The 18,628-nt window shown below is 45.3% G+C and overlaps 1 protein-coding gene across 2 annotated transcripts; it reads right to left on the bottom strand.

The window, feature by feature from the left end:
* Positions 1-20: 20 nt before the first annotated feature.
* Positions 21-17,093, bottom strand: TRIM54 (tripartite motif containing 54). 2 transcript variants are annotated; one of them, XM_063078177.1, is made up of 9 exons: positions 16,585-17,093; positions 4,764-4,936; positions 4,057-4,228; positions 2,022-2,117; positions 1,226-1,459; positions 941-960; positions 707-831; positions 498-578; positions 21-156 (listed from the first exon to the last, which is right to left on the bottom strand). In XM_063078177.1, the coding sequence occupies exons 1-9, from the start codon at positions 16,750-16,752 to the stop codon at positions 146-148; spliced, it is 1,080 nt and encodes a 359-aa protein (XP_062934247.1). In that variant the 5' UTR covers positions 16,753-17,093; the 3' UTR covers positions 21-145. The 2 variants fall into 2 exon arrangements, with proteins under 2 accessions (XP_062934247.1, XP_062934246.1); XM_063078176.1 differs by having other exon boundaries at positions 941-963; positions 16,585-17,092.
* Positions 17,094-18,628: the final 1,535 nt, after the last annotated feature.

The following is an 18,628-nucleotide window of genomic DNA, read 5'->3' as shown; positions in this document are numbered from 1 at the left end:
GCAGCGAAAGGAGATATTGGTCTGGGACGCCTGAGTCCTTTATTGAGCCCCTTCCCCGGGTTGGGGCGTGAGCTGAGTGGTGCGGGGTCCCAGTGCAGATCTTCCACCAACCTAGTGCCAGGCCCAGGGTGTGCAGGGCTCAGGGTCAGTGCAGGCCTGTGCCCAGGAAAGAAAGCTCAGTGGGTGGGAGGTCCAAAGGAACAAGGCAGCCCGAACTCCAGCTCACTCCCTTTGCCCAGCCACGCAGAACCCCACATGGGTTTCTCCTCTACTTGCAGACCAATCCTGTCTCCCAAAAGCCCCAGAGGAATGGCTGGGGGCAAAGAAAATGTACTTTTCCACGGGCTAGGGGATGCTCCCTTGTGGCAGCAGGTTTGGGTGCCACTTAGGATTGGGTGCTGCAAGCAACTCCTTGTGCCACAGGGAGGGCAATCACAGAGGTGGGGACAGGAGTGTGCCAGCCAGATCCCGCCCCAAAGCCCCGCGGGCCATCTCACCTTCCGGCCCAGCTAGCCGCTCTTCCTCGGGCCCTGCACTGCCCTCTTCCAGCTCCTCATCCTCTTCTTCCCCGGAAGCACCTGAACCAAAGGAAGGTCCCATGAGGTGACATCCCTGCTTTTCTGGCCATCAGACCCACCTCACCCCCACACGAAGGGTCTGAACGCCCAACCCCAGGGGCCGGCCTCTTGCTCCCTTGCTCCCTCACCTGGCTGGAAGTCAATGGTCCTCAGCATTTCAGCCACATGCTCCACGCTCAGGGTGAACTTCTCCATGCTTTCATAGCCTGGCTCCGGCCGTCCTGACAGCTCCACCTTCGACATCATCCCGACCCTGCGGTGGCCACAGAGACTCAGTTGGCAATGCCCTGGCACCCTCGCCCCTCCCCAGCCAGTGGAGCATGTGTGGACCCTTCCTCTCCCTTTCCACTCTGCCTACTCACTTATTGATCAGCTCCTTGGCCTGCTGCAGGGAAGAAAAAGAGGATGAGAATCAGCACTGGGCCAGCCCTGGCAAAGTCCCAGTTCTGATTCTCACCACAGACCTGTGGGATAGGTGGGGATGCATATCCCAATTCACTAAGTAGAAAACGAACTCAGAGAGGGTGACTTGCCTGAGGTCATGGGGAAAAGTAGGTGCAAGAGGCAAGACTTGAACCTGGGTCTCCAGGTGCCAAGGCCTGGACATCAGCCACTGTGTGGCTCTGCCGGCCTCCCCCAGGACCCACCTGGAGGTAGAGCGCCATCTGTGGCTCCTCCATAGACTGGATGGCAGACTCCACCAGTTTAGAGGAGGCCTCCAGGTGGTCTCCGTACTGACGGATGAGGCCGCGGATGCGCTGCAGCTTCTCCTCCTGCTCCCGGGCCAGCGCTTGCAGCAGCTCACCCTTGCGCTCCTCCAGCACTGCACACAGGGTCTCGAATTTCTGGTTTAACAACTGCTTCTGCCTCCGGCTGTTATCCTGAAAGACCAGGAGCACAGATGAGCGAGGGCAGGTCTGAGGCCCCCATAGCTGGGAGAGCACCGGATAATTACTTGACCCCCTCCCCACTTAATGGGACTTAGAGCCAAGAAGGAAAATGATCTGTCCTGGTTACACTGTGCGTTAGAGGCAGAGCCAGAATCCAGTCCAGGTCTCTTTGGCAATAATAACAACAACCTGATATTTTAAAGTAGCTTCACTGAGTGCCATCTATATCCCTGGTCCTAGTTTTTACTTGCATTATTCCACTTAATTCTCAAAAAGACTATATCATTCTAATCATCACTATTTTATGTAGTTGAAAACTACCAAAACCAAAGCACAGAGAAGTTAAATAACTGGACCAAAGTTACAGAGCTAGTGGGCTGCAAAGTTGGTATTCAGACCCAGCAGCCTGGCTAAGTGTATCCCACCACTTCCAGGAGCTCAGAAACTTTTTGGCCACTTTGGCCAGAGGTCAGAGAGGAGCAGTTCTCTTGGGATCTAGAGGTCTCCAGGCCAGCCAGTCTCTGTTCCCCACTCCCTCTCAGTCCAGGCTCACCTCGATGGTCTGGCACACCTCCTCCATCTGTGTGATCACTGCTTGCACACGGTCATTGCCTGCCACCAGCATCGCGATACCATCGCTGAGCTCACTCTGCCACATACACAGGTCAGAACTTAGAGGTGGAGGACCTGGCTTAGAGCTGCACCAGTCTCACCCCAGCCAAGGCTGCCTAGGAGAGGGCTGCTCCTCCCTTCCTCCCCAAATCAGGGCTTCTACAGAGATCTAGAAGGCACAGAACCACCCAAGAAGTATGAAAACATGTTCTGTGGATTCTGGAAGGAGGTGGAGAGAAGAAGCCCTCCACCACCAAATGGGAAAGGAATAGACATTCTCAAATCATCCACCAAATGCCAGGTACTAGACTAGATGCTTTATCTGTAGATTCATGTCTTCCATCAGTTCTGAAAAATTCTTCATGATTATCTGTTTGGATAATATTGCCTCTTCTCCATTCTCCTTATTTTCTCATTCTGGGATTTTGATTAGACTTGTTAGACCTTCTCATTCTCAACCTTTTCATCTCTGAGTGCTGCATTCTGTTTCAGTCCTCTTGTCTCATTCACTAATTCTCTCTTCAGAGAAATCAGTCATTTAATTTATCCATTGAATGTTTTATTTTAACAATTATACTTTCATTTCTTTTTTCTTTTTCTTTTTTTGGCAGCAGGCCAGTATGGACATCCAAATCCTTGACCTTGGTGTTATAACACTGTGCTCTAAACAGCTGAGCTAATTGGCTTGCCCAACTGTATTTTCACATCTAAAAGCTCTATTTGGTTCTTTGTTAAATCTGCATAGCCATTTCTTACTTTTTTTGAGGCTGGCTGGTACAGGGATCTGAACCCTTGACCTTAGTGTTACAAGGTTGTGCTCTATCCAATTGAGCTAACTGGCCAGCCTTGATCACTTTTTATATTCTATTATTGGTTGGTTTTAAAAGTCCATCTTTTAAAGAGCATTTTATTCATAATGACTTTCTATTCTTTAGTAATTCTAACGCCTCAATTCCTTGGGGATCTAAACCTACAGTTTTTGTTTCTTTTGACTTCATTCATGGAGTACATTTCTTTGTGTATTTTCAATTGTCACCTAATATTTTATTGATTTTTTTTTTTTTTTTTGGTGGTTGGCTGGTATGGGGATCTGAACCCATGACCTTGGTGTTATAAGTCTGCACTCTAACCAACTGAGCTAACCGGCCAGCCCCACTATTGAGCTTAATCTAAGGAACACCTAAGGGCCTAAATTGAGGATATTTTCCTCCAGGCAGAATTTGCATATGCTTCTGTCAAAAGCTAGGTGGCACAATTGACCACTTTAGAGCTTCGGATTCCCGTTTAACCTGACGTCTTCGAAGTCTTAGATGCAGGTCCCCCATCTTTGAGGGGTTTGGAGGCAAGAGTCTCTTCCCTCTAGCCCAGTAATATTGCCAGCACTGGGCCTCTGGGAAATGCTGCCTTTTCTGTGCTTGCCAGTTAGGGTTCTGTTTTCACCTCACTCTCCCCTCCTTGCCCCACCCCACCCCCACCTGGAGATTCCCTTTACTTCCTATTTGCCAACCAACATAATTTTCAAAATTATGTTTTACGCAAAATCTAGTTGCTTGCTAATGAGAGGACCTTGAAAGTATCTATCTAGCCCATCATACTGAAGTCTCTCCTTTTATCCATTATTTAATTTTATCCTTACAACAGCTCTCCGATGTAGGTATTTTCATTCCCATTTTACAAGTGAGGATAGAGAAGGCCAGAGAAGTCAAGTAACTTAGCCAAGGTCACATACTGAGTCCAGCAAAGAGCTGGAACTTTAGCCCTGATCTGCTGAATTTTATTTATTTATTTTGTTTTTGGCAGCTGGCCGGTACAGGGATCCAAACCCACGATCTTGGTGTTATAAAGCTGTGCTCTAACCAACTGAGCTAACTGGCCGGCCCATGGACTTTAAAGCAAGATGGAGTAAGAAGCTGAAATTTGAGACCCTGTCCTAAGCCCCCACTCCCCACATGCCTGCTTCCTCCCCTGCTTGATACCTTCTGGCGCTTGTAAATGGTGGGCAGCGGGGCCACCTCACAGTCCTTGTGGGCACCGAAGACCTTGCAGAGAGAGCAGGTGGGCACTTCACAGCTCAGGCAGTAGATATTGATCTTCTCATCTTCATGCTCCTCGCACATGAGGTGCTGCTCAGCCTTGGAGTGCAGTGGCCTGGAGGGGAGTGGGCAGAGTGGCAAGGTGGGTCAGAGGCCAGACCCAGAGGAGGTGGCCCCGAGCGGGTGGGGCCCCATGAGCACCTTCTCTTCAGCCTCCGCCACCACCTTCTCTGCCCCTGCAGGTGGTGCTGTGGCTCAGCAGGTGAGTGACTTCCGCAGTGCTCTTACTTGGGGTATAGAAGGAGCTAAGAGGTAGAGGAGGACTGGATTCAAGAATAGTGTGTATTCCAGGAAGCAGGGAAACCCCATAGGACAGGAAGTCATGGGCGGTTGACAAGGACTTTGTTGGTGGGCTGCCAGACCCTCCTCAGGAGGAGAGGGTAAAGGTGAATTATTGGCTAGGGAATTAGAGACTCTTCCTCTCTGGGTGACCTGGGGCAAGTCCCTCCCCCTTTCAGGGTCTAGTTCTCTCATCTCTAAACTGAAGAGGCAGTTTGATTGTTTCAGTCCCTCCCTGTGGCCCTGATGGGTTTTTTGGCTTTGTCCCAGGCTCTGCCCTTTAAAGAGGTAAGAGGCGCTGACCAGCTCACCGGGATGACTCCTGCTTGTAAATGTCAATAATGTTCTCCACTAGCAGGTTTCGCTGCAGGCCATAGACACCATGTCGGTCCAGGACAACCTCATGTCTGCAAGATGGGCAGCGGAAACGGCCTCCCGAAGACACAGTGGTAGAGCCCCGAGATTGCCACAGAGGGTTTGAGGCCTGTGGGGACAGTTGGTGTGAGAGAACAGACACAGTGAGGCATGGGGAAACTGGGAGGAGGCAGGGAAAAGGTTGTGGGGGCTCAAGAGGAGAATGGTGGAAGAAGAGGCATTAGCTCTTTTCTAAGGCTAGACCCTCCTCTGAGAGCAGCTTGGGGTAGGTGGCCATGGAGATAGGTCTTGCTTCCCACTTCTGTCTTTGCTCAGCCCACCTCCTTGAGTGTCCCTGCATCCAGAGCCTAGCTTTGGCCAAGGCCTAGTCAGGATGGGATTTCTCCAAAGGGATCGAGCTTGGACCTATAGGGAGACACTGGCCTTGGCAGGAAAGCTGGCATAAGAAATAGACTCTGAGTGGGGCAGCCAATGTCCTCCAGGCTGGGGCCCGCATGGGCCACATCTGGGGGGAATTCTTTGCAGTCCTGGGCAGGGGTGCAAGCAGAGACAAGTGATGAACAAGGGGGAAGACAAACCATAGCTAGCTGGCTAATTCTGAGAAATCGTTCCAGGGACTAGGAGTCTTGAGTCCTGAGTTCTTGTGCTGCCCCTGTCGCTTTTTTTTACTATATAAATTTGGGCAAGCATTCAACCTCTGTGAAACTGAGGACTGAACTGGATTATTTGTTTTACATCAGATATTGAGTGTGCCAGATAATTGCTAGGCTCCGAGTTAAAGATGGGACCAAGATGCATCCCTGCCCTAAGGACGAGCAGACAACTGCATCCAACGGGACGGCTGTGGTGATAGGGGTAAGCTCAGGAGGACTTACCAGAGATGCTCAGCACTTCCTTCCACTACATCCCTTCCTTAAAGAATCGTCCTAAAAGGGAGAACCCCAGCATGCCCCTTGCCACAGATGATTGCTTCAGAGCTGAGGAGGTGATCACCTGACCCAAACAGGATGAATCAAGTGTTCTCTCCCAGGAATTTGGAATTGAGAAACAGAAGCTGAGCTGGCTATGTCAGGTGCTGCTTTGGAACTGGAAAGACCTGTGGAGCTGGGGTAAGAGCTGACATTATGGCCATCCTGGAAAGTGTGAGGGGTCATAAACTATGAACAGAGATGGCTGGTCTGCAGAAAAGAATCAGTTTGTGGAGAGAAGCAGAGAAGTAAGACCTGCAGAAACTGCTGTTGTTCCCTCATGCTCACCCCTCTTCTCCAGTAATAGAGCCCCTGAGTTTTAGCAAGGCGTCATATAAGGACCATTTATCCCAGCCTCCCTCCAGCTGGATGTGGCCAGGTGACAGTTCTGGGAAGGGAATAGAAATGCAATTTCTCGGAAGTATCTTTAATTTTTGTGCAATTTCTAGGAAGTAATCTTTAATGGGAGGGGCATGTCCTACTCTTTCCCTTTTCTCCTTCCTGCTGGCTGGAATGAAAATGAGACATCTCAAGTTGAAAGAGCCATCTTGAGGGCTAGCACATGGCTCACTTGGGAGAGTGCAGTGCTGATAACACCAGGGCCATGGGTTCGGATCCTATATAGGGATGGCCGGTTAGCTCACTGGCTGAGCGTGCTGCTGACAATACCAAGCCAAGGGTTAAGATCCTTTTACCAGTCATCTTTTGGGAAAAAAAAAAAAAAAAAAGAAAGAAAGAAAGAAAGAGCCATCTTGAACCATGAGGTGAAAGCCACATGTTGAGAATGGCAACAAGATTGAAGGATGGGTCTCTGCTGAGGCAGTCCTGGACTGCCTATCCATATTTTCACTTCAAGAAAAGGAAATTTTTACCTCCTTCAAGCCGCTGTTATTTTGGGTTTACTTACAGCAGAACCTAATCTTAACCAGCTGGAAAACCATGCACTCCTAGGGAGTAATGGAGACAGTAGTCCCTATGACTTTGCATATTTAGATGTATTTCCAACAATTGGGTTCCATGAAATTCTTCAAATCCCTATATTATACACCAACTGGAAGACCAGTTTGGAAGGACACTTATGTGTGCGCAGCAGCACCCCATCATGCACAGAGGGCATTAAAGTCAAGAGTCTGGTTTGATCCTTTGGTAGCAAGAGATGTAGGCAAGGCAGGAAACGTGGCCCCTGTGTGAAGCGGACAGCTCATCTTGGGGAGAGTAACTGGCATGTGCCACCAATACCACATTTTTCTTGGGATTTCTTAAAAATCATAAGAAGTTAACACTTTAGCCCATCATAAACCTGGAACAGATTAGTTTGAGATTATCCGAGGCTGTGTTTGTGCATCTGTCCTCAATAGCTAGAATTGCATGAATATTGTTGAGTTTAATTTACGGAATGTGTTAATACAATTACTTTTTAGGCTGGCCTGTTAGCTCAGTTGGTTAGAGAATGGTTCTGACAACACCAAGGTCCAGGGTTCTATCCCTGTACCGGCCAGCCACAAAAAGAAAAAAAAAGAAAAGAAAAAGAAAAGAAAGAAAATTAAGGTTTGTTTGTTTTTTGGCTGCTAGCTGGTAGAGGGATCAACCCCTGGACCTTGATGTTATCAGCACCATTCTCTAACCAACTGAGCTAACTCTACAACTACCTTTTAATATTTAGAATCCAAGTGAGTAAGCAGGTGTTGAGAGAACTCTAAGCCTGCAAGCTCCTGGAGGGATCTTGATTATCTTTGACTTGCTGGTGGCAAGCATGTAGAAGTGTTCAGTAAATGTTTACATGGGAGGAAAGGGAACCAATAGCCCAGAGCAAAGACAAACTCTTGGGTAGCCTCTCTCCCTGCCTCCACCACTCACTGCATCCTTCCTCTTCCTGAGGAACAAATGCAGATATATTCATTATTTTGCATTCAACAAATGTTTTGAAGGCCTATTACGTGTCAATTATTGTGCCATGGGTTTTCCTGATGTTGCTGAATTTAATCCTCAAGAGCTTCTGATAAAGATGGTGGAAGAACTGGACATTCACCCCTAATTTAGACTACAAGAAATACAGTGACAGTGGCTAACATCTATTAGGCACATACTGTATTCCTGCATTTGTTCTAAGTCTTTTATTTGTATGAACTCACTTAATCCTCATATCAGCCCTCTGAGGTGTTACTATTAATAGCCCCATTTCAAAGATGAGGAAATTGTGGTCCAGAGAAGTTAAATAAATTGCTCATGGTCATCAGCTAATAGGTGGCAGAGGCCAAATTTGAACTCAGGCACTCTGATTCCAGAGTCTGTCCTAATAAGCATTATACTACATTGTCAGATACAATAAAATTAAGCCAACTGAAGGATGATGCCCAGAGCTGACACTCATCTCTCTGAGTCTCAGGCAGAGATAGAATTTTTTTTTTTTTTTTAAGTAAAGAGGTCATGGAGAACCAAACAGCAACTCTTCACAGAAGAAAGAAACTATAGCCTGAAAATCAACTATGCAATTATGGACTAAAGTTATTTAAGCAAAGACAAACAAAAGATGACCCATCAAATCAAAACCCTGTGTGCCGTGGAGTGCTATAAAGGCCCCACTTTCAACCAGAATGACCTGCTTGTCTGTGAAACGGAGTGGAAATAGCTCAAATCTTAGGGGAGACTCCTCCCTTGGATCTGCACATGCCTCCAGGGTAGGTAATTCATTGGACTCTGTGTGAAAAATACTCTTGAGACAACATAAGCAAATCGAGACACTCAACTACCTCTTAATTCAGGTCATACCCCTCTATTCACCAAAAAAGCCAAAGGACTAAACAGAGATTCCAAACAAACGACAAAATCCAGCCAGCCAGCTTACAATTAAGAGAACAGTGAAAGCAAGCCAAGGTAAACACAGTCCCAGATAAAACTACTGCATTCGAAGAGAAGTGATAAGCAGAAGGGATCCGACAGAAGATGCAAGCCAAGATAACATGAAAAGAAAAAGAAAGCATGACATGTACAGGCCAGCCGCCAAGAAAAAAAAAGAAAGAAAAAGAAAGCATGACAAGCAAAAGACACATGAAGAATACCCTTTGGAAGAAGAAATGTTCCAAGAACCAATACAATTTCAATCTAACATTTTTTAAAAAGAAATAAAACAATTTCTTGATTAAGGAAGAGATATAAATGATCAAAGCTGGAGAAGACTGTACCAGCCAGCTGCACCCCTGCTCCCCCCTCAAAAAAGGTGGAGAAGAGAGCTGGCAGAAAAAGGAAAGAAATCATGTAAAATATATTGTAAACATACCCACATTTGATAGTGGAATGGATGACGCTAACAAAAGTCACGTAGATTGTAGTAGAAAATAACAGATAAAAGTTATCAGGACTACAGACTACAATATGGATCGACCTTGAAGACATTATGCTAAGCGAAATAAGCCAGACACGAAAGGACAAATATTGCATAATTCCCCTTATATGAGGTACTCAGAATAGTCAAATCCATAGACACAGAAAGTAGAATGCTGGTTGCCAAGGACTGGTGGGAGGGAGAATGCGGAGTTATTGTTTAATGGGTACAGAGTTTCAGTTTTGGATGATCAAAAAGTTCTGGAGTTGGTAGTGATGGTTGCCAACAATGTGAACATAATTAATGCCACTGAACTCTACATTAAAAAATGGTTACGATGGTAAATTCTTGTTATGTGTATTTATCACAATTTTCTTAAAAGGAGAAAAGTGGGGGGAGGGGGGTTGTACACTTAGCTCAGTTGGTTAGAGTGCCTTATAACACCAAGGTCACGGGTTTGGATCTCCATGCCGTCCAGCCGCAAAAAAAAAAAAAAAAAAAAAAAAAAGGAAAAGGAATCAGGACTTGGAATATCTTGGCAAACAGCCTTACTTCAAACTCCCCACAGTCAGGACTGCCTTCGCAGCTTGACCTGAGGCGGGCTGAGGGCACACTGCTTCTCTACCACTCCCCCACCTGCCAATGAAATTTCTTTAGCAGCTGATCCCATTGGTTAATTACTGCCTTTCTCCTGGAACTCAGAGGGCTGAGGCATCAATACTCAGGCAGCTAAATCCTTTGTTTGAAGAGTGCCTTTCTTGGCACAGAGGGAGGGACTGTATCTTTGCCTTCTTCACAATCTGGCTCAGGACTGGTGCTCTCCCTGGAGCAGACACCACAGTCCAGTATTTTGCATGTAGCCTTTCATTCCCTGCTCCCATAGTCCCCTCCTGCTTCTAGAGCCTAATTCCTCTGCCATATCCAACCGATATCTGGCCTGACTCTGGCTTTCCTCTTAACCTCCTTCCTTTCTGTGATTACTTCAGCAATGCTTTCCCCCACCCAACTCCCAACCCCACTTCTTTCCTAGTCTCTGGTCAATATACTATACACATGTGTCCTTTGGTACTAGGATCAAATTTGACTAGTAACAAAATAGCAAAGTTTATCTTTTGGAATTTCCAGGTCCCTCTGGCTCATGGCAGAATACTTGTGTTGCTCAGAGGCCCCTCACTGTGTTTCCCCCAAAATGGTGTATATACTGATGAGAAGCATGAAGAGTTTAGGTCCTATGAGGATGAACAATTAAGATTTGTACATGTTTCTTCTAATGCATATTAGGAAAAAACAGCTGTTTAGGCTGAGGATAAAGTAAATATTTAAGCTCTAAAAGTGAGTCTTTTTATCTTATTTTTTGTTTGTTTTGGTACCTGGCTGGTAAGGGGATCTGAACCCTTGACCTTGGTGTTATCAGCACCACACTCTTCCCAAGTGATCAACCGGCCAGCCCTAAAAGTGAGTCTTTTAAAATTGAACTATTAAATTGTCGTATAGGTGGTACACAGCTATAGCAAAAATCAGGAAGGTGAAATGAAAATGAAATTTGGGAAGTTTGCACTAACCCTTCCCTGACACCCTCCCCCTATCAAAACTTATCTGACTTTTGTCCCAAACCTTTTGCAAATGTTGGGTGGCTATTTTGAGAAAGTCATCTATACTAGATATGTGGATAAAATTCTTACCCCCTGGTTAGAGAGTGGTGCTAATAACACCAAGGCCAAAGGCTTGGATCCCAGTACTGGCCAGCCGACCCCCACCCACCAAAAAAATGGTTACCTCCTTCTCAGTAAAATCTCTGTAGTTTATTTAACAGAGGGTATTTAATGCAGCACGATATAGGGGAAATAGCACAAATCACAATAGTTTTAGCAGTGCCCATAGCTGTTTTCAAATCACATTACAGTTGTTGCTGAAATCTCAAAAAACAATTATGCTTATCACTACTTCTAAATTATAGTAGTTATTAGGCCCATTGCTAGATCTCATTATTTAATGTGTTAATCAAAAAGTACATATATTACTTAATCAAATGTGCATTAAATATTTTTGGTAATTATATCCCAGTGTTTCCCAAGCTGTTTTTCATTATTACCCTCTCCAGGAACCTTTTTAGATATTTCCCCCCTAATTGCTCCCCTCTCCCCCACTAAGTGACCCCCCACAGTTATACTATATATCTGTTTATGTAAGGTATGCATATCTATGCTTTATACATAAAAGAATACATTTTTTGCCCCCTTCCAAAAATCCATTTTTTCCCTTGGGGGTGATATCACCCCATTTGAGAATGCATGCTGTCTTCTAATGCAATAGTTTCTTTTATAATCATATGTATTATACTTTATGCATCTTAAAATATTGTTCTTAGAAGGGATCCACAAATTTCACAGACTGACAAATGAGTCCATGGCACAAAAAAAGAATTTGCTCTCTTCCCTGACTGTAAGTCCCTAAATTTTGTGATCACAAATGATAATTTTATATTCTAAGGAATTAGATGGCAATTTCCTTAATATATCTTCACAGCTGATGGTCTCTACATTGGGCTAAAGATCTCTCAGCTGACTACTATCTAGCTAGTAAAATCTTTTCTTCTGCTTCTGTTTGTCTTTCTATTTCAAGACAAATAACTGATCGGCTCTATTGTACACATAAATGTCTTGTTCTTAACTTAAATCTTATATTTACACAAAGGAGCCAGGCCTATAAAGTAAAATTCCAATGATGTGATGTGTAGAGGAAATTCCATCACTCTAGGAAACAGAACACCTAGATTTATGTCCCTACACTGTCCTTTTGTTTGTGTGATTGTAACTTGTTTCCTGTGTTCTGTCCTGTAAAATGGAGACAACGTCCATTCCATCTAATTCAAATGGAATCATGTTAGTGAAGGTACCCTATAAATCATAAAGCACTGCACAAACACAAAGGATCGATAACAATCCTAATCTAGACCTTGAAAATAAATGACCACATAGAACCACAAGGCATGAAATAACTGTTCTTCACTGTGAAGGATAAAATGGAATGGAATAAATAAATGGAATTTAATTTTAGGCTATGTTCAAGGCTTTTGTATGGCATACACACCATGAGCTATCTCTCTTTTAGGCTGCATGCTGCCTTCTATTTCCTTTGTAATGTTCCATAGCATCGAATGGAAATGGCCCATCTAGAAGGATGCTTTGTAAATGCTGTGACTCTACCAAATTCATACTTATCTCAGAATGTTTCCCTCTTCCCTGGATATCCAGGGAGACACTAATTTGGGACACAATTCCAGGGTGCAAAGGAGGTTGTTGAAGGCTATCTTCCTCAACCTGATAGACTGCCAGTAATGAATGGTGGATCACACAGGTTCTGTGAGCCAGATCCTTGGAATACACTGAAGAGACCATGGTGAAATAATTGGCGAAGACCAGACATTTGGAGTAAAGTTGAAGAGCCTCAAAAGAATAAATTTCAGTAAAAGCTGAGCTGTGGGTGTAGGAGGAATTTTGAGTGGAGGGCTAGCTATGGCTGACAGAATCTAGGAAAGAGCCTGGCACAAGGGGTTGGTAAACTAAGCCCTACTGCTGAAAGATGGATAATCAGAAGAGTGGGCCAAGTTAGGACACTCTTAACGGAATGGAAAGCCCTTAAAAAATGGAAATCCATAATAGTATTGCTCGCATCTGTGAAATCATATTGTTATAATTACAAGTGATATTAAAGAACAGTTTAAAATTCCCTTTTAATCAACAGATATGTAAACAGACTTGAAGAGGTGAAATAGGCTGATTCACATCACATGGCAAATTAACTAAGAAACTTGTGGGAGGAGAACCCAGGAGTGCTAAGTCTCAGTGTAGGTTTTTGTTCCCACTAAACTTAAGATTCTTCCTTACAGAAGTAAGCTTCCTAATCCTGCTATGAGGTTAACGCAATTCACAAAATTTCAGTGAACCAATTTCTCATGAAGCAGCAGCAGGTGGCAGTGGTTGAAGAGGTAGGCTGGGTTGGATTGTCACTGAGGCCTGTACCTGTTGCCACTGGGTCCTAACAATGAAGTAGTAAAGAAGTGGAATTCGGGAGGAATGGAACAGAGGTCATCTCTTTCCCAAACTGCCCTTTGTTAGAGAAGGAGGCCTCTTTCTTGATATCCCCCCTCTGAAGGTCCCTCCCTAGACAGAAATCCTCCAGAAAAGCTGTTCCCGAACAATCTTCTTACAAGGACTTCTGGATGCCTGTTAAATTAGAACAGGTTGCAGCTCATAAACAAGTGCCCACAGAGACGTGGGGGCAGGTATAAAAATAAACGGAAGGCTTGCTTTAAAGTAGTTTAGGAGTGAACAGAGTTTACAAATACAGAAACACATGCGAAGATGTTTGTGTCAAATTCCCACACCAACAGCTTTCCTCTAGTCAAAATTCTTGGTAGCTGAGTGGGAGCAAGTGTGGGAAAGAGACAGGGAAAAATTAGAGAGGGTTAATATAGTGTCTTGGTGTTTCATTCTGTTTCACTTCAGAAAAAGAGATGTGCTACAGCTCTAAAGAGAACTAGTTAAATTATGATGGCGATTATGTAAAAATATGCATGGGGGCAAGGTCTTGAAAGTAATAAGAAAAAATGAAAATAATTGTGTGTGTGGGGGGGGGGATTATTAATGATTACCTCCCAAACCCTAAATACTGTTCAACGTTTTTAGTGAAATGTTTTAGCATTTCAAATTTTGATTACTGGCTGTCTAGTTAACCTGATTTATAAAATCACAGCACCCCAAAATTCTTGTTTGTTGTCCATTACAGCAGTTTTTAGGATCTCAAAACACTAGAAACTATCTAAATGTTTTAGAGGACAGACTAAATAGACTGTGGTCCAGTAGAACCACTATATAGTATATAAAAAGGAAGACAGAGACCTGAGTGTGTACATATGGAATGGTCACCGAGACAGAATAAATGAACAGAGGCAGTGTAGGGCAGTGAGTCCAGTTTAAGTATGTACAAACATGCAAACATGTATCTATTCATAAAAATTTCTGGAAGGACTTCCAAGAAAGTCGGTAATGGTTACATTTATCTAGGGAATTGAAGGTCCAAAGTGAGTGGCAGAATCACCTTTCATGATATAAACTTCTATACTGTTTGAAAAAAAAAATATATATATATATATTAAAAAGTTTAAATATGACATACTGGTGTCACTTTTATAACTGTTAACTTTCTAGGCAATGTTGTAAAGGTATTCTTCCTAAGTGGTCTGAAGACAGAGGAACCAAAAGTCCTATTCTTGTCCCCATACTTAGAAAACAGACAATCTGATTATGCCTAGAGTTGCCAAAATGTGGAGGCAATGTGTGAAAAAACTAAATATGCTCATCTTTCGGAGGGAGAGCTACTGAGATACACTGAGATGTATATACATAAGTACAGCTGAAGAACTAGGTCAGCCTCCCACCAGGCCCTCCCAAATAAAGTAGCAAGAAAAGGAACTGTTTACTCTTCTCTCCTTGCAGGTCCTAAGAGTGCTCAGTACTTTAAAAGATGCACATCACTCCAAATCCACAGAACCACCCTAAAGCCCTGGGAATCATGCTATCTCTCAAATATTCTGCACAAAATTTGACCCAAACCATTCGCAGGTCTCTCTGGGACCAGATCAATATTCTAGAGCTTCTTGGAACCAGAACAGTGTGCCTGGATACAGAAGACTGACTTAAACAGGGGAGGAAACACACATCTTCTAGCCTCCCTTTATGGGGCATATTCCTGGGCCCCTTTGCCAAATGATGCATGTGCCTTGCACTTTCACATTCTGACCACTTTTCTACAGGACACATTACATTAGCTTTCAAAACTTCTCTCTGCTCTCCTATATTTCAGGTTCTAACGAGAGGCTGTCTCACTATAAATTCACCAGAAAGGATGGCAAAATCTTCCTGCCCTTCCCTCCTGGGCATCTCAGCCTGAAGGAGGTTCAGAGAGTTAATTAGACCAAAATGGTGGGCAAGGCGTAGCTTCTCATACAGGACTTGAGCAGGCATAGCCTTCAGTCTAGGCCCCCAGAGAGGGAAAATCCACTGACTCAAGACAGCCACATACTGGCAGGTTTGGACACTTAGAAGAATAGGAGATGGGAATGGACCTTGATGGGGAAATGGCAGGAGAGATCAAAGGGTGCTAGGCACTCAGGGAAGATGGCAGACAGCAGACAGTCAAGGAGTGGGCCACAGGGCCCAGCATGGGATGGCCTGACTCAGCCAGCTCACTCTCTCCCCGCAAACATGCTGCCCCACGGAACTTAAGAGGGAAGTATTTTCTTGGTTAAGTTAAAAATCACTTGTGTTCAGGCTGGCCCATGGCTCACTCAGTAGAGTGCGGTGCTGATAACACCAAGGCCACGGGTTTGGATCCTATATAGGGATGGCCGGTTAGCTCACTGGCTGAGCGTGGTGCTGACAACACCAAGCCAAGGGTTGAGATCCCCTTACTGGTCATCTTTAAAAAAAAAAAAAAAAAAATCACTTGTGTTCAACACATTTCCTTATAATTTCTGACATAGATGAAGAATACTTGTTCATGATACTTCTTATCACTGACAATCACACTAAGCCTGCCAGCTCTGGTCTATTGAGAGTTTTTACTTCATTTGCAAGGGCTTTTATGTGTGCCTTTTCCTCTCACTCTCCCTGATCTCTGTTGGTAGCCTACAAGAACCTCCACCAGTGGCACAGGGCAAGAAAGAAAGCCCATTCATAAACCATTCTGGTACGTGCTGCTTTTATTTTTGAAACCAGAGGCTAAAATGATACCTGTGAATTTGGTTAGCTATGTTGTTCCCCATGACAACAAATAAACCAAAACTAGCTGCACTTCTGGGAAGTAAAATTTCCTCTCTGCCTTCTCAGCTTGTCAAGTGACCTCGATACCTTTTAACCAGCAGGACTCTTTATGGAAGAATCTGGAGGAGGGTACAGTTATGAACTAGAGTTGGGGAGAATGTCCAGTTTCCTGCCTACTATGTAACTCTGTCCCCCAAAATGGATGTGGTGAGCTTTGTCTTAAATACAAATAGTTCTACTGTCATTATGTAGTTTTCTCACGGGGTTGTTTTTGTTTGTTTGATTATCTCACTGATCTTTTCACCAGATTTCCACAAAGTCTGAAACTCCAAACTGGAATGCAGAGTCTAGCACAGACTCCCTTCCTTCTCTGATTCTATGGGATCTTCTCCACTCTGTGGATCCCAACGTTCTAGCTACTGTCTGCGTACAGGCTGTACCCACCAGCCGCAGAGCGGCTGCTGACTCATGCTTACTTTGGAATCTGCTAGGACCCCAGCTCTTCGGCTCTTCAGCCACAATAGCCACCACCCACCTCACAGAGCACCCCATCCCTTGCCTGCTGGAGTCTCAGCTCTGACCTACTAAGTCTTCCCCAAATCTGTGGCAGTTTACCTGGCCCTGCACCGTCCCTGAAGCCCACCTGGAAGACGTCGTTGGCACACTTGCGGCACAGGTTGTGCTGGCAAGGCAGGATCACCACCGGTTTGGAGAACATTTCCAGGCAGATGGGGCAGATGAGCTGCTTCTCCAGGTTGTCCATGCTGTGTGCATCCCCTAGCAGCGGCTTGAAACCCACTGTGAAGTTCATCCCCTCAGCGATCGTGCCTGCCCTGGCCTTGGCCCTGGTCCTGGCCTTCTCTTACCGCCTCTGGACCCTTCCTCGTTTACCTTAGTCTGTGAATTCTTACGTCTCCTTCTGTTGCTCACTCTTGAAATAGCTCTGCTATCTCTCCTGTCCCTTCAACAACTTGTCTCGTCCTTAGCTGTCTCCAGACACTTCTGAGTCTCTATTCTTTGCTCTGTACCCTGGCCAGGCACATGTAGCTTTATCTATCCCTCCCTCCCTGTAAAATGCTCCTTTTGTTCCTCAAATGACTCTCTCTTGTTCACTCTGTGGGCAGCACTGTTTGTCCCTTACTCCCCAGGAAGGAGATTAATTTTACCATGGGGGTGGGGAGACAAGGGGCATCTGCATGACATTCCTACTCCCGATTTAGCTCATGTAAGGCGAGCCTCAGCTGTCACCGAGTGAGTGACCCTGACTCACTCGGGAATGAGTGACTCCCTTGAGCAAGAGCAGGGGTGAAGGGCATCACTGTTTATGGTGAAAGGTGGGCCAGCGAAGGTGTTGGTCTCTGCTTGCTCTCACTCGGGAGACTCCTATGAGCCCCGAACCCCCATCCTCTGGCTTGGGCCCTTCTTCCTGGACAGTGACACAGAATCTAAAACAGCCCATGTGAGAGGCCCCATACATGGCTCAGGTGGCAGGAAAGATCTTGCCAGACCTACAGTCAGTGACAGTTTCCTCCTCCACAGGCTTAGCCAGTGACCCTGACCCACCTCCTCAAGGCTGTGTGATTCAGAACAAGGGCATCAGAGACTAGAGAGAGCCTCTTGTCCAACACTCCTGGGTCCATTTTTGTTCTTGCCTAGCCCTTTCTTACATCACCCTAGGAAAAGACGCTCAAGAGGCCAGAAGTGACCATTGTGCCAGGGCTTGGAGCTACCTTATGAGCATGCCCCTGAGAAAGTGTGGGATTCTGGCCCATGAACACATCACTGGAGCCACTCCAAGGGCTTTAAATTTGTTAGGAAACTGGGAGAAGCTGAGCTGGGCAGATATGACCTGAATGCCAGCAACCTATTTTGGGCACACAGGGAATCGGTCTCCAGGGAAATTTTAGAGCACTAACAAAATCATAATCACAAGGCTCTGGGAAGCTCTGCCCTAACTCCACAGTTGTCTGGGACTCCTACTCTCCAAGCCAGGCTCATCCCAGTTGGTCTTCTATCATGTTCTCCTATGGGCCTTTTTCTCTGTCCCAGGCACTATGTGTCTTTTTTAGGCCCAATATATGCACTGGGATTGGACAAAAGCTCTTTTATTTATTGACATTCTTTAGCTCTTCCCCCAGTCAGGGGAGAGAAGTGTGAGGAGTTACTAGGCTTTGACCCAGGATAGATGGGCAATAAGTGGTGTGGAGAGTATACCAAATGGGCAGCATGTAGAGGTAAGAGTGGGAAAAGAGTCTGCAAAGTAGTATCTTTTCCTTGTCACATTTCATGCTCTTGTTTTAAGAACAAAATTTATGGCAATCAGCCTGCATAAATGTGGTAAAGCGGGTGAAGGCAAGCAGGCACTGATGTGTGAACTTCAGTCAGCCCACAGGACCAAGGCTGATGGGTGCTGTGCTTGTAGCTGAAGCCCAGAAAGAATCTGAAGACAGAATGACTACCCCTAAGTCTCAAATGCACTCATACTTTTCCTGAGTTGACTTGTGGTGGCATGGAATGAGCCTGGCAATGCAAGGGCATGGGAACCAGAAGGTGGTGAGACCAGCCCCAGAAGGTATACTGTCTTAGGAATGACACCGATGCTAGGAGTTCTTGGTACACAGAGTTGCAGCAAAGGAGGGTTAACTGGTGCAGCAGCTCCAGGGACAGGATCCAACCTGCTCAGTTAT

The sequence above is a fragment of the Cynocephalus volans genome, chromosome 14 (assembly GCF_027409185.1).
Source record: "Cynocephalus volans isolate mCynVol1 chromosome 14, mCynVol1.pri, whole genome shotgun sequence".
Classification (NCBI taxonomy): domain Eukaryota; kingdom Metazoa; phylum Chordata; class Mammalia; order Dermoptera; family Cynocephalidae; genus Cynocephalus; species Cynocephalus volans.
Note: the sequence above shows the minus strand (reverse complement) of the source record. Positions and strands in the feature narration are given on the sequence as shown.